Genomic DNA, 23,993 nt, shown 5'->3' on the forward strand with positions numbered 1-23,993 from the left:
TTTTCACAAATCAGTAAAACACACCATGTAATTTAAACAAGAGGTCGAGGTTTATTATATAAATAAGCATCAACATGTTGAACCTCTCAGCTTGAGGATCATGGGTGAGTTAGTCACTAGTGTGTATCAGAGGCGGTGCTCTAAAGAGTTTTATATGCATAGTTCAACAGGCAAGACAAATGCAGACAAAGAGGCGGCAAACAGTCACAGAACCACGGCGTGAACACAGGCGTGTACATTCCTGCACAGTTTCATTTTAGCTTGAAACTAATTTTGGTTTCCATGCAGCTACTCATGTCCATTAATTACATTAAATGTCTTAACTTCTCCTCCTATCACCAAGTACAAAATTAGAAACTGATGAATTTCAACATTTGATGTTTTCAAACCATTTTTTTGAGCTTAAACTAAGACAGTAAAACAAAAAAATACTGTAATCTTTCATGGTTTTACTTAACGTTTGAACAACAATGCAGGTAGAAAATCCAGGGTTATGTTAGGTATATGTGGCCTAACTACCGTAACACTAACCATTCTAAAATCATAGAACGCCATAACCCAGACTGTTAATTAAAAGAGCAGTCAGATACTGACAGTGTGCAGCCACTTTATGGTACAAATGAGTAGGAAACATTTGGATTCTGCAATTCTAAAAATGAAACAAAAGTATCTCTAACATTTCTCAAGTAATTTATACTTAAAATGTATTTGTCCAGTGACAAAAAAGTACATTGGGACAGATTGGCATTAAACCACCAAAAGCCTCAATGAAGATTTTATTTTGGCCAATTGAATTACCAACCCCCCCCCCAAAAAAAAAGAAAAATCCTGTTTTAAATAAAGACTTCACTGTTAACAACATTGTCTTTAAAAAAAAAAAAGACTCTGGTTGTTAGAGGGACCTATCGTGAGTTCTGATCTCACTGTGAATATAAACTGCAACCAAGCAGGTCGGGCTTCTGGGAAAGGTGACCATGGCGACGACTTGTTTTTTGGGATGCTTCAAGCTCCGGCTAAAATGAAATGCATAGGAATCCCGCTTTAGCACACAGCAAAGGTTATCTGTGAGCAACATCACACGTGTTTGTGAATCTCATCCGTAGTGCATAGATGGTTTAAAGGAAACCAGGCAAGAAATGGCGGACAGTAGTTGATCATCCTCCCCTCAATGCATTATGATCTGAGAGAACGACACCTTTAGGAACAAAATCTCTTCAGCTTCTTACATAAATGTCTTCACAAATGAAAGATACTATCAAATAAGAGGGAGTTGTTCTTTTGTCCATACACAAAGTCTGTAAAGAACTGTAAACAATTTTGTTATTTATCACAACCTGAGTGGAATTAAATTCACTTGCTTGCCTCAAACCTGCAATTCTGTCAGCTACCGGGAGAAAGATGGACAACGCAATGCGTGTGTCAAACCAGAACAGCTGTTCCAATCCAAAAGTTCCTCATTTCAGAAGTCAACTTCTGCTTCTCTTTGGAAATTCAAACAAAAAAAGTGTCAGTGTAGATGTTTCATGGGTTTTAGTGCTTTCCCTGAAGATGCCTTTTTAACCAAAAGAAAAGGGTCCTTTGATGTCATCTTGGCACGGCAAACGTGTCACTCCTTGGGGGAGTCAGAGTTTAGCCAAGACCCATCGTCCTCCACCTCCCGTCGTACAACCAGGAGCATCTCTGCCACCTCCTGAGAAAGCTGCTCACTGAGAAAACCACTGCGAAGACAAAGGATAAAGAAGAGAAAAGGTTACAAGGCTACAGACCTTAGTGATGCAAACCCCCTGTGACAAACAAGGCCCAGGATTTGACGTAGTGTTCTCTCACTAAATTGCAATTCACCTTTTGTGATCTTGCTGCTTGACCGATTTTTCAGCGCAACTTTGCATCCTTTTTCTGTTTATATTTTTAAACATTTTTAACAGCCTAATTAGCTATTGACCTTGTCAATCAATCTCCTCCATGCTGCGTCTCCTGTATGGGTGCGTGCAGTTTGCCAGAGTTACATAAATCTTTGATCGCGGGCAGATTTGGGTTTTCATTCTTTAACACTGGACTAATTTTTGGGATTCGGAACGGTTTGAACTTTAAGAGTTTCCAAGAAAGAAAAGTGAGAAAATGTTCATTTCTATCTGAAAAAAAAAGACGTGTATAAAATTTGTGGTAAAGAGTTTTAAAACATCTATAATCCTACTTTTCACCTGAATCACCCTGAAGCTTAAAGCTTCTCACCGTAGTTCTGCTTCTCCTCCTATGCAGAAAGGATTTTTCAGCTTGGAGTCCAGGTTATAGTACTGTCCATTAACCTGTCGAACTGCAAGCCAGTGCCGCCTTCGGAGGGGGAGGGAAACGATTCCCAAAGATACTCGAGATGGAACATTAAGAATAAAGCCCTGGACCTTGGATGGGCAAAGGCTCTGAACTGTCCTGTAGATGAAAAAAATAAATACGTTTTTAAAGAAACAGACACATTTCTTTAATTCACAACCAACATGATGCTGAAATTTGTGACTAACATTCTAAATATTTCAAATGATTAATGCTTATTTGTGACATGGGCCACAAGGGAGGCGGGGTTTGTATCACACCAACAGTCCCGCCCATAGCTCTGAGGCAAATTTCTAATACTCATACTGCTCTGCAGAAACTATGTCCTAGAAAACAACACAGGTGTAAAATAGAACAAAAGATAATCTGAGAGGGTCTTTAATTTAAAAAAAAAAAAAGACAGGTTTGTGAATGAACAGGGATCGGAGTGTGAACTGACCTGCGTTTGTCCCACCACACTGCAGCCAGCTCCCTGCTCTGTAGCGCTGCCATAATAACATTAACATCATAGTTTCCTGTTCCTAACACTGATCGATGGGGGTTAACCACACACTGTGGAGCCAGCCTGCAAAGAAGACAACATTTTTATAAAGGGATGTCCCCTTTTCATCCCTGTCTGGCAACTCATGCCCCTCAGTCCGGCTTAATTTGATTGCCAAAAGCCACCAAGACTGTGACTCAATTTAACTCAAGCTCAATTATGTTAATGGTCCTGATGTAAACCACAAGCCTCTCCAGACCTGCACTTTGTCTGTGGCTTCATCTCTGCAGAAGAGTTATCTATTTGTTTGAAATACAATCATTATTTTGTTCCAGAAAAATATAAACAGTATAAACATCTGGGTGTGTTTAGCTTTTATTTTATTGGTCAGACTTGAAAGAAACATTATCCATTTAAATTCAGATGGAAGTTTTTGCAGAAAAAAAAAAAAAGATATGTACGCTCACTGGGCACTTTGTTAGGTACACCCATCCAACTGCCCGGTAACAAATTTGCACTGAGCCAATCACATGGCAGAAAGTCAATGCGTTTAGGCATTCATGGTCAACACAATCTGCTGCAGTTCAAGCCGAGGATCAGAATGTGGAAGAAAGGTGATTGTAGTGACTTTCAAAGTGACCTGCTAGGATTTTTACCTACAGTGATGAAAGTCAGGCAAGGAAAAAATCCCTGAACTTTTCTTTGAGCGATATGGCGGGCACAGAGCGAAATTTTGGAAAAATACGTGGTCTTAGATGCATTCTGGCAACTAGTTATTCACTTCTTTATCAAGAAACTAAGACTAATTGGAGCATCATGATTTGTCATTCAAACCCCTAGTTTGACTCTCCATTAAGGACTTGCTGGTCCTAAAAAAGAATTTGGAAAATTGCTCAAAGTAACACAATCCTACAATCTACGCTTTTCCTTAAAGCTGCAAAACATACAATTGCTAAAATATAGTAACATCAAAGCCCCAAATGGCAAAAAGAACACCAGTAACTATGATATTCTATGAAAATACCTCAGTTATTTATACATTATTTCTGCTTTAGAAATGACTGATGTACAACATCCACTTGCACTGTTTTCTCAAACTATAATTACATCAAAATATGGGATCTGCTTTAAACTATAATTCTATAACATAATACATCAATTCTTTAACACCAATACTAAGTAATCTGGGAAATATCAAAACAAACATACAAACTAAACTAAACATTGTAAACATTATTTTTTAAGGGAGTGCGGGTCCAAACCATCAAATACTTATAATTAATGTCAACTATACTGAACTAAATCATGGTAATTAGGAAATACAAATAAATTAGATAGAGAAATGTATTCAAAATAAAAACTGAAACTCAAAACTAAAATTGAAATTATTTCAAAATGTGGTTTTGAGATTATTTTACACAAAAAAGTATTTGACCTACACTACCTTAAAAATCTTTTTTTTCCAGCCAAGACCACTTCAATTTGTTTTTTATCGTCTTCTCACAACTGAGGTCGTGACCACGCTCAATAATGACGATGCCTGCCATTATTTTAACACAAATTTGATCGCAAACTCTTCAGATGTGTTTGTGAAAATTTAGCGTGGGTCCGCCAGTTTTGGTCTCTAGGGAAGCGAGTCACGCTGACCACGTGGTGCAGACAGAGCCAATCGGACCCGTCGACGCATCCGAAAGCAACTAAAACGTCCCGTCATTGGTCAATTAGGCCGGGAAGACGAGAGATGGCCACGACCATAGAGGAAGCGATCTGCTGAGAAATATAGAAAATAAAGCTAAAATTAGCTGATTTCAGACCATTTTTTAATCCGGAAAGCGATTTGTCCGTAGAGATCAGGTCTTTATTTCCCGGAAAGTACGTTCGGTTTGCTCAAAAACCCGGATTTCCGGGAATTCCCGGAAGACTTTCATCACTGTACCTACAACCATCTCTAGGGTTTGTAGGGAAAATATCCAGTGAGCAGCAGTTTTGTGGGTGGAAATGCCTTGTTGATGTCAGAAGAGAATGGCCAGACTGGTTCCAGCTGATAGGAAAGTAACAGTAACTCAAATAACCACTGGTTACCAAGTTCTGCAGAAGAGCATCTCTGAACGCACAACACGTCCAATCATGAGGCAGATGGGGTACAGCAGCAGAAGACCTCAACGGGTACCACTCCTGTCAGCTAAGAACAGGAAACTGATTCTAAAATCGTGCACCTTGCCTGGTATGATTAGTCTCCATTTCTGCAGCAACATTCAGATTGTAGTGTCAGAATTTGCCGTCAACAACACGAAAGCGTGGATCCATTCTGCCTTGTATCAACAGTTCAGGCTGGTGGTGGAGGTGTAATGGTGTGGGGGATCTTTTCTTTGCACACCTTGGAACCCTTAGTACCAGCTGAGCATGGTTCCAACACCACAGTCTTGTTGAATCTAAGCCACAAAGGTTTCAGGCAGTTGTGAAGGCAAAAGGGGGTCCAACACGGGACTAGCAAGTTGTACCACATAAAATTGGCCAGTAAGTGTAAATATTCAACTATGATGACCTGGGGAAATCGAGACTGTTTTTGTTTGTTTTGTTTTGTTTTAAGCCTTAAACACGAACATAAACAAGGAAACTACAAGTACCACACATTACAATACATCCAATGTGTTTCAATATATGCTTTTTTTTAAATTGAGAGAATGGGTACAAGATCATGTCAGCACGTTGTTACCGTTTACAGATGTCGTCAGCCGTCTCCTTGGTAAACACTCGCTCCTGAAGCACGTTGTTGAGCGCGTGAATGGCGCACAGCTCCAACCGTTGCTTCTCATGAAACACCTCGGCTTCGCTCATTCTATCGCTTTCCGTTTCAAACACAAAAACGTGGACGTCAACAAAACCAGAATACACACGTCACTCATGCTAGCTAGCATCAGATATAATATGAGAGGTTAGCACCAGCTAGTACAGTAGTTCTTATCTTCTTACCTGAAAAGAAGCTAACTATGACACCCTGGTGGAAGTTCACCAGCTGGCCGCTCAAAAAGTGGTTTAGAAAGTAGCAGCAGCGCGAACTATTGTCACGCCATTACAATGAAACGGAGCTCGTTACCTGCTGATAAAGCAAATCCACGTTTTATTGACGCTGGAGTCCGTCAGCTACATCCAGAAACCGGAAGCAGAGTCTTTGTCGTGTTGTTGTTCTACAAAAAACACGCCCCCATGCTTAAAGAGTCCCACAGAGCAACACCGAAACACGAATTTTCTTTTATTTACCAAGTACATATAGCACTAAATAAACGCAAAAAAATATTTCTGGTAGTCCGCGCGATTGTTTTTAATGTTTTTAAGCAGGTCAAAATAGCAATAATGTAAGCTTGCAACGTCATCTAGTGGCAGCTTTATTAATTTCAGTTGTGGCAGAGAGGAGGTGAAGACAGACTTTCAGATATTTTTTCTCTAAAAGAAAAACAATACACATTTATATTAAAAAATAAAACACGAAATATTTCATATGGATTATTGTCTTTCAACTTAAGAATTTTTTTGATGGAGAAATTACTTGTGATGATATTCATGAATGTTGATGATAATGTTACATTTTCCTAGAATGCAACATGTCTACTATATCTGTGATTGACTGGATAACATCATATTCAGTGAAAGCAAAACTGCTCTGAGCAGGAAATACTGTGTTCAATCCAAGAGATACAAGTTGATAGCCATTACAAAGGCAGCAAAATGTAAGATGAAACTCCATTGTTGAACCTTTCTGTTTTGAGTGAACACATTTCAGCCATACAGGACCAATGAAAGGAGAGATATTCATAGAACAATATTTAATAACAAATTAGATAATTTGAAGATGCCATGAGCACTCCATCAGTTATTTTTTAGTCTGATATTGTGTCAGATGTTGCTATTCTGAACCTTTTACAAATCTTTTAATGTATGTTATGTGTTGAATTTAGAACTGAAGTTGTTCTTTGTCAAAATTGTTGAATGTTAGTGTATCATGTTCTGATTTTTTTTAAAGTTATGTCTGTTGTCTCATTTACAGTGATTTCTGTTGAGCTTTGTAGAATGGTAATAAAAAGACCTTCTTATCCTCTCCTACCTTCCTTTTGAGATTAAAAAAAAACCCTGTTTTATCTACATTGTCTCTATCAATGTTGTGTCCAAATTGGTTACCATTCCCAGTTATATGTTTGATTTTTGCACAAGAGGTCCTGAGGACACTATTGGGTTATCTGTTTGTGTGCTATTTTGCATTTGGCGCTGTTTCTTCCTTCATAAATGCACAGGAAACTTTGAGATGTACAAAGACCTGCATAACATTTTTTAAAGATTTCTCACAGAACATAAGCCAGTTTTGAGTACAATGTTTCAAAATCAAATTGTGCAAAAACAAGCATTAGATCACAGCAATGCTAAAATAGCGTTCTATTGTCTGATAGTTGCGGGGTTTGTTTTTATGTTCATAGATATTTAGGACACACCACTAAATTATTGGTATTTGTATGATGGACAGTCATTTAATATTATTATTGGCCTACAATTTTTTTTGTTAGTCCAAAATCCTGCTCCAAAACCAGGAAAGCTGTCCTCAGGTTGAGGCACCATGTTTATTGAATGCCCTTATCCTGTCAGTGTCCCTGATTGACTCTGTTGTGTCCTTTTATAAAAAAGCTAACATGCATTTGTTTAGGAAAGGTTAAAAGTAATGAATGTGAGTGTATGTGGTTGTGTGGCTCAGACAGTCCAGGGTGTACCACACCTGGGGGTAGTTAGAATAGACTCCAACAACCGCCACAGGGAGTGTTTAGAAAATGCATAAAAAGGTGCTTCAGAAATACAGCTCACTTATTTGCTTAAACAATTATATTAAAATATAATTAGGAATATTTGTTTTAAATGTATTTTTCACGTTATAAAAATGCTCACTGCTATTGATTGAATTATATTAGCTAATCTAATATACCCGATATTCTTGATTGTGGTTTATTTCCTGTCAGTATCGATCGGTAGTTTGAGTTTTTCAAACGGGCCTATGGCTCACCAGCATCAGCTCTCTTTACACTCTGATTGGCTTATATATTTTTTCTATCATGACGTAATAGAAAATCTAGATTGTGATTGGTTAGGAACTTCATACGCGTCAACTTGCTAAGACGGCTATTGGTTAATATCAGCAGGTTAAATCGAGGATCGTATTTTTGTTCCTGTGTCAACGTTAAAGCGAAAAGGACAGTAATCAGGGTTTTTTTTGTGATTAAGTTTCTACAAAATACTTTTTCTCAAATAGTAGCAGAAAAAGCTTCGTTTTATCCCATTCCAGTAAACAACCATTCACCAAAAAGATCTCATTTTCGAAGATGGTAAGACAGATGACCGAGCGTATTGCTAACAGCTAAGGGGAGTTTTTGCTAGCTTGCTCCGGTGTTAGATCGTCAAAAACACCCTGGTTGTGGTTGATTTTCTTTCTTTTTTAAAAGTTGTTTTTTATTCGCGGAACCAAAACATGATTTTAAAAATAGTACGGAGTACTTTTAGCGTAATGATCGCGTTTTTACAGCCTTTAATCAACGCTAAGTTCGAGGCATTACCTCTTGCTAACCGTTAACGTAAAGTTATCTCCTTATTTCTGTATAATAATTAGTAAGAGTTGCAATTTTATATTTTATCAGTCATGATACGATCGTACCTTGATTTAATGTGCCTTTATATTACCTACAGTAAAACTTTTTTTCTTCTTTTCTTTAAGCTTGGCGACAAAAACTTTGAAACTCAATGTTGTATTTTTGTTCTAGCAGCATAGCATTCGTTTGAATATCCTCCTGACCCCCAGCAATGCAAATTTCTAACTGAAAATCTAGCATAAATGGCACAGTAGCATCCAGCTGTATTAAATCAACATAAATAAATGATAACTTTTATATAATGCAGGATTTTTTTTATCAATTGAACGTGCAGTTTAAATAGAAGTGCATTTTTATTGCTGCTTCTTAGGTGTTGCAGATGTGACATCCTTAAGTACATTCTCATGTGGTCAGCAATTTATATTTTCCGACAATGGCTTGCTTGGATTTATCTTTTCTAAATTATCTCATTTTATTATCTTTATATTTTATTGAAGAATCAGACTAAACGAGATTGATGAAAATTCTTTGTATCTTGTTTAATTTTAAGTTATATTTTTAGTGATTTCTTTGTATTTTTCTCTCGTTATCAAATCGGTTTCATTTCCAAAGCTTTTTACACATTTAAATGCCCATTTATGTGCCCTGTTCTGTTTTCCCATAGAACTCAAATGTTGAGAATTTGCCCCCTCATGTTCTGCGCTTGGTCTACAAAGAGGTATCAGCTTTAGCAGCAGATCCACCTGAAGGTATAAAGATTTATCCTAGTGAGGAAGACATAACTGAACTCCACACATCCATTGAAGGACCAGGTAAGGATTTTAGTGAGGCTCCATGGAAAGCTTAAACTAGATTTGCCATTTTTAGGCAGTATTTCCTAAAATAGGAAAGGACTACAGCATTTTACGTTATTAAAAATGTCATGTCTTGTACTGCACATTCTGCATTTAATTATAGATTTCATTTTGAAATGAGCCTTTTGCCATCTTTTTCTTGGACTTGTGGATAGATATAGCTCATTTCTGAAGGAAGAACTGATTTAAATTGGACGGATTGCATTGTTGATGCATCTATTTTTATCAGGGGCTTTTAAGCTTATGTTGAATGGAAATTCTTAAAAAGTGATAACGATGCAAGTCGTAGGAGTTTCAAAAATTCAACATTCCAAATAAAGATTGTAATCGTTTAAACAAAGAGCTATAACTCACAGCTTTTTTGAACAATTTTTAAAAATTGTTGCTATTGTTAAAGGTTTATCCCCATAATATTGGCATGCAGTTCAGTTCATGCATTAGAAGAAATATATAATTCAAAATCCGTTTTTAAATGCCAAACAGTTTAGCGCATGATTGCCATCTTGAGGCTGAGGCTACACATTACTTCGTGAAGGTAACCACAAATAATAACTATAAAATCCAAAGTTGTATGAACCCTTTGGGTTATTCTTGTTATTTTTTTATTTAAAAGAGCTGTGTGCTATTGTAAGAGTTCAGCTATCCAAAGTAAACCGTGAAGACAGTGAGGCAAGGATGTTTGTGAATTGTTTGTATTTTGTGAGAGAGGAAGTGCGTCTTAATATGCTGGGCATATTTTAAGCATAATCCAGCTTCAAAACGTAACCATTTAGCTTTTTTATTTTGTTCTCCTTTAGAGCTGAGCAGACGTGGATGAAGAACGGTTCCAGTTCTTTGGCATGTTTAGCCGTGCTCAATTGCAAAAATAGTGCAGATTTATCAAGGACTGATGTGCAAAAGCCTGTCATTTTAAAGAATTTTGATGTTTAGCACGTCTATGATTTCAAAGTTAGAGATTTGATTCAGCTTGAAAAAAATTCAGTCTGTGTATCCGCAGTTAAGACATACTGTTCATGCTATGAATTCTTTATACTTTGACAGAGGGAACTCCATTTGCTGGTGGCATTTTCCGAATGCGTCTGGTCCTCGGGAAGGACTTCCCTGCTGTTCCACCCAAGGGGTATTTCTTGACCAAGATTTTTCATCCCAACGTCGGCCACAAAGGAGAAATCTGTGTGAATGTGCTGAAGAGGGACTGGAAGGCAGAGCTCGGGCTCAGACACATCTTACTTGTAAGAGTTCCACCATCGGCTATCTTTCCCCTGAGTGTGATGTATGTGGTCCGTCAACGATTTTCTCTTTGTGACGGCAGACCATCAAGTGTCTTCTAATCCATCCAAACCCGGAGTCGGCTCTGAACGAGGAGGCCGGGCGCTTGTTGTTGGAGGACTATGCAGAGTACGAGTCCCGAGCCCGCCTCCTCACAGAAATCCACGCTATGGGCGGTACGTCGGGGGCACCTCAGGATCCGAATGACGGCCCTCAGCCAAAAAAGCACGCGGGCGACCCTACAAAGAGAGCAGGACCCAGTGTACCAGCAGGTCTGGGTAACAGTGCCAATGGAGCCAGCAGCAATAGCAACAGTAGCAGCAACATCAATAATGTAGTGAAAAAGAAAGCCGATAAGAAGCGCGCATTGAGACGACTTTAATACCTCAGTGAAACTTTCTGTGTGTCTGAGTGAGTGAATGAATTAAAGGAAGTGTAAATATAAATATTGAAGTGTGCTGACAGAACCATTTTGTTCACATTTTTTGTTAAGTTTTCCGATTAGAGTCAAGAATGTCCTTCCTAGCCTTTGTTTTGTCATCTGTTTAAATCATCCTGTCATCACAGATCTAGTTCTTTTCAGTCCTAAAGCTATTGTTCCTCCTGAAAAAAGGAAATTAAATTTTTTTTTACTTTTAAACCATGTCATTAGTTTTGTTTTAAATTCGGCCCACTTTGATTGAATAACATAAAATGACTTTCAGTCGGAGGAAAAAACAAAAACCTTCAACCAGACAAAAGTATTGTTGTCTTTGTTGATAGGATGTCTTTTTGAGATGTTTTTTTTTTTGCATGTGTGGCTGTGATGGTACTGTGTACTGCTCGGCCTTCGATCTTCTTGGGTCCAAACGACTGTGCTTATTCAATTCATATCAGGTTTTCAAGTCGAGATCCAAGGAGATCATGGAAATTTGTACTAAAAAGGATTCTAAAAAGAATGGTTCACCATTTGGGGAGAATTATTGCCACTATTTTGCAAAAGCAAACATTTTTCTAAATGTATTTTTTATGTTGTGATCTAAATTTTGTAAAACTAAAGTTAGAAGTGGCATCATTTGCCCCCTTTTTTGATGTTATTTCACTGTCTAGCATTTTCAGAACATGTGAACTAGTCATGTCTATATTCAGCTGTCCTGCCTCTGTGTGAATGGAGCAGTGGCTGTACACGAGCAGAAATGGTTCTATGGCAACTTCTCCAAAAGGCCCATCCTCTTCTAAAAAGCAGGGCTCCAGCAGCCCATGTGGGCACTGAGGAGACTTTATTATCCTACCTGTTTGGGCTCTGCATTCTCTTTTTCCAATAAATGAGCTTAAAATGTCTTAATTTAAAATAGAAAGTTGCCTCTGGAATTTCTGCCAAACTTTTGGCTCACTTGTTTTCATTTTTAAATATTTAAGTTAATAAAAACATTGAGAAACCACCAGTGAAATGTTTCCTACTTGATCCTATACCTGCTTATAACATTTGCTTTCTTGTAGACATATTGATGACAGATGATTGGGGTGTCAGGTGATGTAAAACAGCACTTGATGTTTACTGCAAAAAAAAAAAAGAAGTCTTTTTTTCAAGGAGGCAAATGCATCCACCACAGCAAAGTGGCGAGCGAAAATGAGCCCAGCAGAGCGCAGTTGGGCCACCTAATGAAGGGTTCTGCTGGCCTCTGCAGCAGACATGATGCAGCCCACCCACCCGCACAGAAATAGCATGCAGGTAATTATCAAGCCCTGCTTAGACACCTGGGGCTCCATGTAAACCTGCACACCTTCCATGCTGTAGGAGCTTACGTCCTTTTGCCACCTATTATACACAAATTCCTCTGAATCTTCACTTTTAAACATTTTTTCCTGTTCCATAATTCATGTTGATGCTTGATCTCAGTTAAAATGATTAAAATATTATTTTAAAAAATCCAAAAGGAACTTTATCTTTAAGATCTCCACTGTCTCCTTTTTAAAAATCTTTTTATTTTTCTGTAGCTGTGCCTGGAAGGTTTTTGCGCCAGTCCTCTCCCTTTCCCCGTTTTCATCTTTTTCATAATTGCCACCAACATAATGACAGTTGCTGTGGCAACCATGTTTCTCTTTTTTTTCCTCTAGTGTGCGCACCAAAAGAAAAATGAACGCACATGCACTCTTTGGATTCTGTCGGTCTTCCATTGATTTAATTTACCAAACATGTATATTGTTTGAGGGCATCTTTGTTTCCTCTGATGTCATTTTTTTTAATAGATTAGCAAATCCATAACTGAGGGTTCTCTGGAATCCATATGTTCAGGAACGCGTTTTTACGCACAGTGTGTGCGGGTAAAGAAGAGAAGTTGGATGCCACCAGTTGAATGGGCCATGACCATCAGCCCGGAGCAGCCTGGAATCGAGCCTCATCAGCACCAGTGTGACGGACCAATCACAGCGCTCCGTCAGCAGCGGACCTCCGAGAGGCCAGCTGAAGTTCAGCGGTGAAATCTTTCGCTTACAGGGATGACTGAGAACCAGCTTCTTTCAAATCTAGATCAAGTTCATTTGTTGGAAACATAAAACAACTTGCGGGGTTTTGCGGGATTGCCTCTCTTAACTTGTACCATCACTCAAAGCGATTGTTTCCGATACAGACAGCAGAGCAGAGAATCTGAGAACATCTCGGTGTTCACTCCCTCCTCTCTCGTCTCCAGCATGCGTTTTTTTTCTTCTCGAAGTGCCGCGATGATGGATTATCGATGTCCTGGTGGAGACACAGCGTGAGTGGCTGAGACCTGCAGCGCTTCAGAAAAACAACCGAAACCCACCAAAACAGGTGATCTAGAGAGCAAACAAACGCTCCATCCCTCCACATCATCTCCTGCTACAACAGCTGCCATCTGAGAAGCGCTGACATACACACTACAGTGCGCAGGCTCTCCAGCATCAAACCCCACAGCAACGCGCAGGTAAGACACGACATTATGCACCTTTTTTTTTGTACATTTCTACTAACTCGTGATTAATGCTTGACTTTCGAGATGATTGGATTGGTACTTTATGTGCTTGTACATGTGTGTGAGTGAGTTTATTTGCTGAGGCACCACAGCTGGTTTCATCAGAAACCATTTGGATGAAAGCTGCGCCACAGAAGCGTCTGCGCACAGGCGGTTTTCTGGAAAACACTTCTATTTTTTTTTCAAATGCGGAAATTCTGTACTTGACACAAAAAATATGAGAGATTTCAACATTTATGGATGTTTTTTTATAGGATGTACACACAGACACATCCAAGATCACACGCGCGCGCGCCCATACATACACATGCACCGGTACGGATACACCCACGCACTTTCAGCCTACTGATATGCAAACCTTGTCCATAACCCGCATGGTTGTCCAATGCAACTTGCAACTTATTAACCTAATGATGGATTAGGGTGTCTGTGAGAAGAAGATGTGCAAATCAGGACGCAAAGCCAGTGCGCAGCATCCATTCATTCATTCACTCACTGATGCTTTTCTCACTAAATCCACCCGTTTGACATCCAGGCGTTCTGCACCCATTTGTCCTGCGTCTGCAAGGCGCCTGTGTGGAGGGAAAAAAATAAAAATAAAAGTGGCCATTTTGTCTCGTTTCCAACAAACACCTGTTGAAATCGCTGCTCGCCCGGGCGTGCCGCGAAAAGACACTGCGTGTTCGCCTGCTCTGCTTTGGCTCTGTCACTTGCGGACGTAGCAATCGGCTCAAATCGAGTTCCCTTGCACTGCCCGCACAACTGCATTCTGGCTGTCTCGAACGTATGCTCTCATCCACGCTTTTCCTCTGCATTGCCTCATATTGGAGACCAGGAGGAAGAACAAGCTTTATCACACCAAAAAGACCTAGATACATAGAAAACACAACTAATTCTCTTTTGTAATGAATTTATTTATAGATGTTTTAGATGAAAACCTGCATCTATTCAGCTCCACCTCAACTTTAGATGCATATTTGGGAAAAATGAAAATGCAGGCTTGCAGCATTCTCAGATGACTCTGCAAAGCATCATCTCCATGAGCATAAAGATGTGCAGATATGAGTGAAATCTGCCTCTGCCAATGGGTGTAGATTAGATTTTTTCTTCTTCTTCCTTTTCTTTCACTCACACAGACAGAGCTGCAGTGCTATTCTGAGAGAGTTAGCTGCCTCAACCCACGCATGGAATCTGAGAGAGAAAGGCAGAACGATGGAGAAAAGGGAGAATAGGAGAGAAGGGGCAAAAAAAAGAAAAAAGAAAAAAAGAAGCAAGGTGGAATTGTAATACCCCATGCAATTTCGAATGCACAGCTTCATGTATTTACATTTTTTTATAGATTAAATTTTTTTTAATTGTCATGTCAGTGGCTGATGTGCAGTCTGAATCAACACCTCTGTCTTCTCGGGTGCTGTATGGACTGCGGATCTGTTTGGTGTTGCCGTTTGTGTGATGTGGCTTGTTGTAGTGATAAGTGCTGGGAGAAATGTACTTGATTCTGTGCCACCCACACGCTGCCCTCCCACTCATGGTCGTCTCTGCATCTATACCTCTGGCTCTTCCCGCTTGCCACACTCTCTTTGCACATTTAAATCCCCATCCTGTGTGGATCTCTCTGCACCCTTTCTCTCCATCGCCAGCTTTTCAGGAGAGTGTTTCTCCTGCAGCCAAACAAGCACAAAGACACACACACCAGGGAAGGAGAAAAAATTAGCTGAACATTTTGCAATTAATAATAAAAATAACGTTGCTGCTTCGGCATATGAAGCAGAAGCTCACAGAAGGGTCCACAAACACCAACGAGAACATCTACAGCCTCATCTAATCTATTTGTCATTTTTGTTGCAGCGGATCACTCAGAAAAACCACTTCAAATTTGTTTGTCGACACAGCAGAAAGTTCTGGAAATCAAGCACAAATTCCCAAAGACAACACAGGAAGAAAAGCCTCTCGGATAACTCAGACGGAACAACACTTTGTGGATGAAATGCTTTGTTTCCACGTCCCCCCCCCCCCTCTTCTTCTGTTGAACTCTCCTCAGAAGGTTAGAGGAGCATGTAACTGAAACAAGCAGAGCCCTCTGTGATTCCAGCATTCTGTTCCCCCCATCTGTGCCTACATTCTCTGCTACAGATAGGGACGTTTTGATAATTACATATAATTATAATTTCTGTGGGAGACAGATCTGCCTCTGTCTATTATTGCCAACACCTCCAGCACAATAACTCCACACATTTACATATTTCTTTACAAAAGTGATATTCTTTGAACCCCAGAGACAAGTTAGGAATAATCATACTCCAAGAGACATGTCACACGTTGAAGCAAAGTGCCACTCAACTCAGATCTAATCAGGGATACAGCAGAGTGACATAGGCCGTGCTTGTGCCTAAAAGCCGAATGAAAACCATTGCTTTCAGCGGCGTGTCTTTTTAGACAGGCGACTCTTTTTTAGATGCACGCTTGCTCCCGATTTTCTGCAGTCACACTTATTCAGCACATAAGCGGATCCTCATCGTCACCCGCAGAGCAGTCACAGTAACGGCCTGTGCCGGGGAAGTACTGATACCAGCCCGTCGTGGAACAGATTCAGATGATGCATCAGTGGATTTGTGCCCGGACGAGCACAGAGATGTTATCCCACAAATTTAGGCTACATTAATGGATAGAAGCGATCAGTGGTGCCATCATCTAAGTCCAAAAGATTGTGTCATCAAGGCAAGAACAATACCACAGTCATTTATAGGAGATAGAATTGCATTTTTTTGTGAGAATGATTGCTTTTAAGTTAGATAAGTGCCCATCATGACTGTTTTCAGAACCTGACTGAAATAGTCAACCAAGAAAGACAAGAAAGGTGGCCATTGACCACTCTTTTAAGTGCCACAATTTCCGGAATGTACAGAAATGCCATATTTTACTAAACAGACTTAATGCTGATTTATATTGGATTATTTTTGCCTCCAAGAAGCAGTTTCACTCATGGGACTTTAAAATAGAACTTCTTCTGTTCCGTATGATTAACTAAATGCATAACATAGGCTGTTTATTAATATAATTTAAATTAAAGCCTCTTCAATGTTGTTATTTGAAGGCGTTGACGCGTAAAAAGAGAAAAAAAATCACAACAGTTTGTTCTTTTTTAGTCAATCTGACCAATTACTATACTTTTGTGAGCACAGACAAAGACAGACGACAGACACCAGACATTTCCAGACCGTGTTACTGAATGAGACCACTGATACATCATCATTAACCAGTGGGCCGTGTGTTTTTTTGCATGCACACTTCATGGGATCTTAGTGGGTTAAACTGCAAAAGCGGATACAGCATTGTAACTGCCTTGACTCAACCACAGAAAATAGATGTCTTAGTCATGTGAAAATGACGCCCACCACCAATCTTCGAGTCCTTGCTGTTTCGCTGCTCTCCCTCCTCGCTGCCCTACTTAGCACTGCTGTGGAGACCTCTCTGTCCCCGCTTCCTCAGCAAACTGACCGCACCAGAGGACCATATACCGAGGAGCCCAAGAATGACTCCAGTCCGTCAATTCTGCTCCTTGCCATTCAGCCCAATCTCCTGCCAGCGGCTCTCCAAAGCCGGCCCAAACGCCCCGTAGAGCTCCCAGAAACCTCAGGGGGGGTTTTGGAAACACCTCCTAAACCTTTGCCCCAGGTAATGTTCCCCAAGAATGTAACGTCATCAGAGGCCCTCGCACCACCTCTAGGCGCAGCCCAGGTCGCGCCTTTTCAAATGATGGATGGATGGACGGATGTATGTCGAGGCTATTACGACGTAATGGGACACTTTGATTCAGCCTTCAACTGTTCCAAGGACTCCTTCATCTACTGCTGTGGAACCTGCCACTACCGCTTCTGCTGTCCAGAGTCTAGCAGAAAACTGGAGCAGGACAACTGCAAAAATTATGACTCCCCAGACTGGGCCAAGCCGCAGACGGAGATCATGATCCTTCCAGACGATGGGGGTTCTGACCCAGACTTTGACCCGCTGAAGCAGCAGAGTCACAACACAGGCTTCGTCATTGGGGGCGTAGTTGTGTTCATGGTGGCCGTTGCTGTGGGCATTAAGGTGGTTTTCAACAAAGTGCAACAGGAGGCCCACGAGAGGGACATGAACATGACGAGGTCAGACACGTTAATCATCTCATACTGCAGGATTTGCTGCTTTAGGATATTTTATAGCAATACTTTGGGGAGCAAAAATGTGTATTTTATCTATAACTTAATTGATGTTTGGTGGTCTTAGCTCTTCTTTTGACCTTTTTTCTCTCTCATATATGTCTTTTCATTTAAAATATGCATTTGAACTTTGTTCTTGGTCTTAAAATTGGAGATAATGGTTCACTTTTTCCAGATATAAATTTTCAGAAAAATATATAAAAATATCAGTAAATCTGGACATATCCTGCAATTATAGTTTATTCTTTTAGTTTGTCATATTAAGATGTATGGTTGTCAATCAGAATTTATTAATGGCTTCATTCCATCATTTTTTTCTTGTGTGTTTATTTGATTAGAGCCTTTGTTGACATGCTGCGGCACCAGCCGAGTCCAGTCCAGCAGGATGAGAGAAACAACAGCGTGGCTCTTACTGTTGGGGATGGGCAGGGGACGATAGGAAGAGCTCCGAAAAACCTCTACGCTCCAGGAGTGCCCAGCAAAGACAACAGACGTGAGCAGCTTAAGCAGCGTCCGTCAAGGGAACAATTAGAGAGACCCAATCAGAGCTTCTAGTCACAATGCCTTGTGTGTGCCAGCACACTGTGCTCATCAAATCCACATATGCATCCATTTTTGAATGGGTTATGTTTCTGCACTGTTTCTCTCCACTAAGAAAATAAACCGTTTACATTTTGACGCGGCAATAATAACCTTTTCCAAATAGGAATCAAAAGGCAGTTGAATTCAAACGAACCTGTCGACCTTTGAAAAATGATGGACATATTCTGTCTTTTTTAACTTTGAACTGCTTGACTCTGGTCTTTTGAGCTGATTACCTTATTTTCGTTTTTACTTTCAGTGGGAAATCTGCAGCACAATTTCATCCACTCATCAGGCAACAGCCCCAAACACACGGCAACCATCGGTAAGGCAGCTGGTGAAATCAGGGCTTCCATGTAAATTACACGTAATCACTGCGATTCTTCATTTGCTCCATTCACTTACGTTTTGAGCCCACGAGAAGACTTATTCATCTGAACAATGAAAATGATTATCATAGCTATGGTTGCTTGTGTTGGTGTTAAAAGCCAATTCGAAATATATATCTCTATGAATGATAGCAGATTCACACTCCCCACTGTAGGAGATGCAGAACATCCAGAGGAGCAAATCTCATTTAACACACGGTTGTTTTCTCACTGTGGTCTCTGTAGAACGCACGCCTCGAATGAACAATGCTCAGCTGGCAGCTGGAGGCACCCTGCTTTCCAGTAAGCACAACAATACCAAATCCCAACCTGCTTTCCACCACTCCCTGCACAATCTGGCCCAGCTGCCGCCTTCCTATGAGAGCGCCACCAAGCCTGAGCTCAACAGATATTCCTCGCTCAAACGCCTCGGTGAGTGCTGTGGTGATGAAATGAGACACCTCCTCTGTCCCCTCATGCAGCTTTTTCTGTAGTTGTTTTATGAGCCCTGGAGCATGGGAAAACTCTTGACGCTAGGCCCCAAAATTCATAAAAATTGCTCTTGTGAATGGTTTTACTGATAAACAATTTAAAGAATTGTTGTCTGGCTTCCAGAGAAAGGTCTCGATGAGTACTCGTCTGGCTACTGCACCACCAAGCGCCGGCCTCACACCGCCCAACCCGCCCTCCAGTCCTCTCAGCACCATCTCCACTGGGGTGGGGACTACACCCTCGGTGGCAGAGGAACCCTTCCCAGGCATGCAGCCCGACCCTGGATCCCACCACCACCTTCTGGCATGCCTGCCTCCCCTACTCCTAATCCTTATCCTCTGGATCCCCCGGAGCCCCAATATAATCCCAACTACGACACTCTCTCCAAGCCTCCCAGGAAAGTCAAGTCTACTGACCAGCTGCTCAACATGGCCGATGTCCCAGGCAACACTGGTACTCTGTCCCGGTTGTCCAAGAACCAGCAGCATCAGTACTACAAAGCCATGGCTGCCTCCAACAAGAACTCCAACACGCAAACCCTCACCAGGAAGCCCCAGGACAGACAGGAGAGACAGGAAAGGCAGGAAAGGCTCCTTATGTCACCAGACCATTTGGAAGAGAGGATGGGAGTTCCCGGGATGGGAGTTGTAGACCCATACGCTCACACAGGAGGGATTGTCCCCACGCTCCCTCGCCAGCAGAAGGCCCAGTCCCAGCAGAACGTCTGCGCCACGCCATCTCTCGACCGGCACCACATGATCAAGATGAACTCTCACCCCACATCGGGTCGAGAGCAAGAGCGGAACACGCCCATAACAGGGCACATGAGTGGGGGCGTAGCCTGGTCAGGGGAAATGCCTGGGGCGGGGGTAGTCATGGGAACAGGAACACTTGGAGGCCACAGCGCCAGGAGGATGGCGTTTGCAGCAAAAAGGCAGAACACCATCGAGCAGCTACATTTCATCCCAGGAGGGGGCGGTGGGGGATCCGCAGGGAGTGGAGGAGGCAGTCAGGGAATCAGAACGGGAAGTAAAAATGAGGTGACCGTGTGAGGTTCGTGCCTAGTTGTAGACTCTACTGCTTAGCAGATTCGTGGGAATAGCCAGACAGTCCTTTTGCATTCAACTAATAGATAACAGCTATCAAAGCATAAAACTAGACTTAAGAAGTATTGTAACAGCTTAACGTGTTCAGGCTAATCAAATTAGTGTACTCTTGTAATTAAATTAGCTTGAAAATGAAATCTTAGTATGGAACATCTGTGTCATGTTTGTGATAGCCTACGTCAGCCATATTTTGTAACAAAATTTGCCATATTGCCATATGCAGCAGTGCCATTACTTCTAGAAAGACTAACAGGACAACTGAAACAAGACCAACAGAGGATTTGCTCATGATTTAGTTTTTAGTTTTTTTCCAAAAAAAGTACTCAGGAGCCATATTAGATAGAAAAGGAGAGTATATTTAGAAAGACTGGATGAAGCAGAAGAGCGGGTGAGAATTTCCCTCCCAGAGTCTGACAGAGCAAAGCAATCAGGACTCTTTGAACAGTTATTCTGCGAAGTCCTGGCTAACAAGGTGTTTTTTATTTTAAAGACTGGATTTTACTGGCTGGGAAGCCCTACAGATCAGATGAGTCTCAAAGACCCATGTGCCTGGTGGACGATTTTTTTTTCTTTTCTTGCTGGATATTCTTCTTAAATTAACCTCATCCAGACACAAGAAGACTAAAGTATTCCTGTTGCTTCCTATGTACTGGAGCAGACAAGATGGTGGATGGGGCTGTTTGTGACTGCTGGAAAGGCTCCGTGCCTGATTTCAACTGCGGACGTACCCACATAAACAATCTGCTGCCTGGGTTGCCTAGTTTTCCATGTGACCTTAGATTATAATCCCCAGAGGATCTCAGATGGTTGACCACTGTTACACTAAAGGAGTGTAAGGAGACGATGGAGCATGTGACGGGTGAGATTACTGTTTACGAAACAGGACCTACCAGTACAAAAAAGTGGGCTACCAAATATTGTAGAGCCATTAAAATGTTGACAGAGAATTAAGAGATTATAAACAGTACTTTTCAGTTTAACTATAAAGCAGCAACTTGCTGTAATTTACGTTGTAGATACAGAGCATAGATTCTTTTTTTTTTTTTTACAGAGCACAAATGAGTAGAGCATGATGCTGAGATTGCACTTACACAACTGCCCTTCAAAGCCATAGCCATCTATGGGGGAAACAAAGAAACAAAACCACAGAGGAAGCTGGTCTGACAATCACCTCTTAACTATTATCAGCGGGTGACAAGTTACCCGAGTTAGTGATGTTTTGTACAGTCAAAGGATTGGCTTCAGAGCCGTTCAAACAATGAGTGTGGAGGACGAGGCCAGGGTCTTCTCCTGCACGGCTTTGTGTGCTGCAAAAGACTCAGATGGAAGGAAAGCCCTTCCCCTCTCCAAGACAAAGACTTTGCTGTATCATAACGCACTTCACTTGGTATGAGAATAAAAAAAGGAAAAAAAGAAAATAAACTAAGAAAAACAGGTAAAAAAAAAAATCACCAATAACAACGCTTATCAATACTAAGGGCTATCCTATCCTATATACTTCAGTATATGTGATATATGTGATCCATATAAAATAGTATCTCTTTCTATTGATTTTGTGTTGATATTGTTATGGCGTATCAAGTATTAACGTGTTTAAAAAAAGATATGAACACAAGGAATTTAAGCACAGTTCAAAGAGACAAAAAAAACTTTGCACAAACCAGTCCCCTGATATTTGCACCAGTTACCAACCTACTCTCTGTGTCGAATCTTCAAGGTTTATCTTCTGCACATGCGCACAGTAAAGAGTGACTGATCAACAGAGGGAACTGCATCGAGAGAGGATTTTATTTTGTTGTTTAAATAGGCAGAAATCTTTTTTTTTCACATTAAAAAGAAGGTACTGTTTGATTTTTGTTCAGTCACGTGAAAAGGAGACAGAAACAAAATGCCGACACAAGGATTCACATTTGGACAATCTTCCTACACACAGTTCTACATGTAGTTATGAATATGATGGAGTGTTATTATTAGTAATTATTATAACTGTTATGGTTATTATTAACAATTTATCTTATGGTGTGATGTTCTTTTACTTGGTGGAATTTAAGTGTTTATTGTTTCTAGATAACTAGCGTTCTCATGACTAGTTAGTGGTTCATGCATCTGGTCACCAAATTTTGAAAAACATTCCAAATCTTGATGCATGCCAGCTCCATTCCATTGAGAGGCATTGACAGCATGCCCGGGTCTTCAGGTCAGTGGTATTTACACGGCCAGTTTTTGCAGCTGTATGTACTGTGCCTAGACATCAGCCTTATGACTCCTTCAAATGATTACTGAGATTTCCACTTTGGTACAGAATATGTTAAAAAAAAAAACAGCAGCCTTCTAAATGTTGAAGGAATAGGTGAGCTTTTGTTGGGGATTCATGGATTATATGTTTTCTGCAGCAGCCTTACCCACAAAGTTCTCATGGGTTGCATGTGCTGTAATCATGAGACATGTATGTATGTTCAGATGAATGTTTCTTTTTTCATTTGGGAGAAGAATAGAAGTGTAACGAAAACCCATAAGCTCTAAACACAATTTCATTTTTTGAGGAAATCGGACAGACAACATACAGTTACATTTTCCTTTTTTATTTATGTATTTTTTGGCTTTTTATTTATTCATTTTTTTAACAGAGCCACAAAATGTTTGTAGCAAAGTCTGTAAAATCTCACAAGCCATATTTCCATTGAGTCTCATTATTCATAATTTTTTTTAAATGGTTAATCTGATTTTGTGCAAGTATTGTGTTTTGTATAGTTAGTAAAATCAGAATATTTTACGTGATCTCTTTAAAATTAATTTGAATATTTAAAAAAAAAGAAGTTCAGTGTTAGTATATAAGAAATTGTACAGTGCCAAATTCATAAACATTTTGTTGTCTTTTTAATGTCATTGCCTCTTAGACAGCATAGGGGTGCTTTTATTTTCTTAACACCGAAATATAACAGCTGCACGCACATTGAAAAAGCTTGCTTTCAGAAAGAAATGAATGAATATGGTGTGTGCTTTAGCCATTATGAATTCATTTAGAGGGATGATGTTCTATGGCCACCTTCAATGGACAGACAAAAACGTCCAAATCTGAAAATGGTTCATTTTTTTGCTCCCATGCCTGCAAATTTGAATATGTTTTTGTCACATTTTAATGCATTGATCCCCCTTGGATACGACAGTGATTTACAAAAAATTTGTTTAATAAAGTTGGTGGAAAACATGTTTTTCTGTTCCTTATAGAATGTGTGTTTTTTATTTTTTTCTCTATGTTTTTTCTGACTAAAAACAGATCCATTCAACATCAGTTTAGTTAAGCTTAGTGAAAACATGTTCATTATACACACAACTAAAGTTAGCTACTTAACCAAGAAGACAATTAAATGTGATCCCATTTAGCACAGTCACAAAGTGACAAATCTGTTCATAAAAACCTCTTCAGTGGTGCTCTAATCCAGTTCATCCCTTCTAATTCAGACCATCTATATCTTTTTTGAAATTATTGCTGTTATCTTTTATTCATTATACCTAATTATTTTGTTTAATGCGTTTCAACAGATAATTTCCCCACCTTTTAGCATTGGACAAACCTCATCGCAGTAGCTGTCTTCTCATACCTAGTTAAAATTCTGCAATATGTGACTGTACAGTATTTATAAATAGAGACTGCTGTCAAATCTATTGGAATGTAGGCTATATTTGAACTAAAACACATCAGAGGACAAGATGCAGG

General features: G+C 40.2%; 3 protein-coding genes across 4 annotated transcripts; 2 read left to right on the forward strand and 1 right to left on the reverse strand.

The window, feature by feature from the left end:
* Positions 1-28: 28 nt before the first annotated feature.
* On the reverse strand, positions 29-6,014 carry josd2 (Josephin domain containing 2). Of its 2 annotated transcripts, none has more exons than XM_004077936.4 (5): positions 5,907-6,014; positions 5,526-5,654; positions 2,768-2,893; positions 2,233-2,427; positions 29-1,718 (listed from the first exon to the last, which is right to left on the reverse strand). In XM_004077936.4, the coding sequence occupies exons 2-5, from the start codon at positions 5,645-5,647 to the stop codon at positions 1,607-1,609; spliced, it is 555 nt and encodes a 184-aa protein (XP_004077984.1). In that variant the 5' UTR covers positions 5,648-5,654; positions 5,907-6,014; the 3' UTR covers positions 29-1,606. The 2 variants fall into 2 exon arrangements, with proteins under 2 accessions (XP_004077984.1, XP_011483669.1); XM_011485367.3 differs by having other exon boundaries at positions 5,783-5,992.
* A 1,956-nt stretch (positions 6,015-7,970) lies between these two features.
* ube2s (ubiquitin conjugating enzyme E2 S) lies at positions 7,971-11,980 on the forward strand. The gene is made up of 4 exons (XM_004077937.4): positions 7,971-8,172; positions 9,098-9,245; positions 10,329-10,519; positions 10,600-11,980. The coding sequence occupies exons 1-4, from the start codon at positions 8,170-8,172 to the stop codon at positions 10,936-10,938; spliced, it is 681 nt and encodes a 226-aa protein (XP_004077985.1). The 5' UTR covers positions 7,971-8,169; the 3' UTR covers positions 10,939-11,980.
* A 697-nt stretch (positions 11,981-12,677) lies between these two features.
* LOC105355947 (protein shisa-7) lies at positions 12,678-23,485 on the forward strand. The gene is made up of 6 exons (XM_011485370.3): positions 12,678-13,480; positions 15,377-17,673; positions 18,066-18,220; positions 18,569-18,634; positions 18,924-19,109; positions 19,293-23,485. The coding sequence occupies exons 2-6, from the start codon at positions 16,913-16,915 to the stop codon at positions 20,219-20,221; spliced, it is 2,097 nt and encodes a 698-aa protein (XP_011483672.1). The 5' UTR covers positions 12,678-13,480; positions 15,377-16,912; the 3' UTR covers positions 20,222-23,485.
* The last annotated feature ends 508 nt before the right edge of the window (positions 23,486-23,993 follow it).

This window comes from Oryzias latipes, chromosome 16 (genome assembly GCF_002234675.1).
Source record: "Oryzias latipes chromosome 16, ASM223467v1".
Taxonomy (NCBI): Eukaryota; Metazoa; Chordata; class Actinopteri; order Beloniformes; family Adrianichthyidae; genus Oryzias; species Oryzias latipes.

Coding starts and splice junctions, on each gene's coding strand:
- josd2 (XM_004077936.4), bottom strand. CDS start 5,647: ATGAGCGAAGCCGAGGTGTTTCATGAGAAGCAACGGTTGGAGCTGTGC. Junction 2,428..2,767: donor GTGTGGTGGGACAAACGCAG/GTCAGTTCACAC, acceptor TTTCATCTACAG/GACAGTTCAGAGCCTTTGCC. Junction 1,719..2,232: donor GGAGGAGAAGCAGAACTACG/GTGAGAAGCTTT, acceptor TTGTCTTCGCAG/TGGTTTTCTCAGTGAGCAGC.
- ube2s (XM_004077937.4), top strand. Junction 9,246..10,328: donor CACATCCATTGAAGGACCAG/GTAAGGATTTTA, acceptor ATACTTTGACAG/AGGGAACTCCATTTGCTGGT. Junction 10,520..10,599: donor GGCTCAGACACATCTTACTT/GTAAGAGTTCCA, acceptor TTGTGACGGCAG/ACCATCAAGTGTCTTCTAAT.
- LOC105355947 (XM_011485370.3), top strand. CDS start 16,913: ATGACGCCCACCACCAATCTTCGAGTCCTTGCTGTTTCGCTGCTCTCC. Junction 17,674..18,065: donor AGGGACATGAACATGACGAG/GTCAGACACGTT, acceptor TTATTTGATTAG/AGCCTTTGTTGACATGCTGC. Junction 18,221..18,568: donor GCCCAGCAAAGACAACAGAC/GTGAGCAGCTTA, acceptor TTTTACTTTCAG/TGGGAAATCTGCAGCACAAT.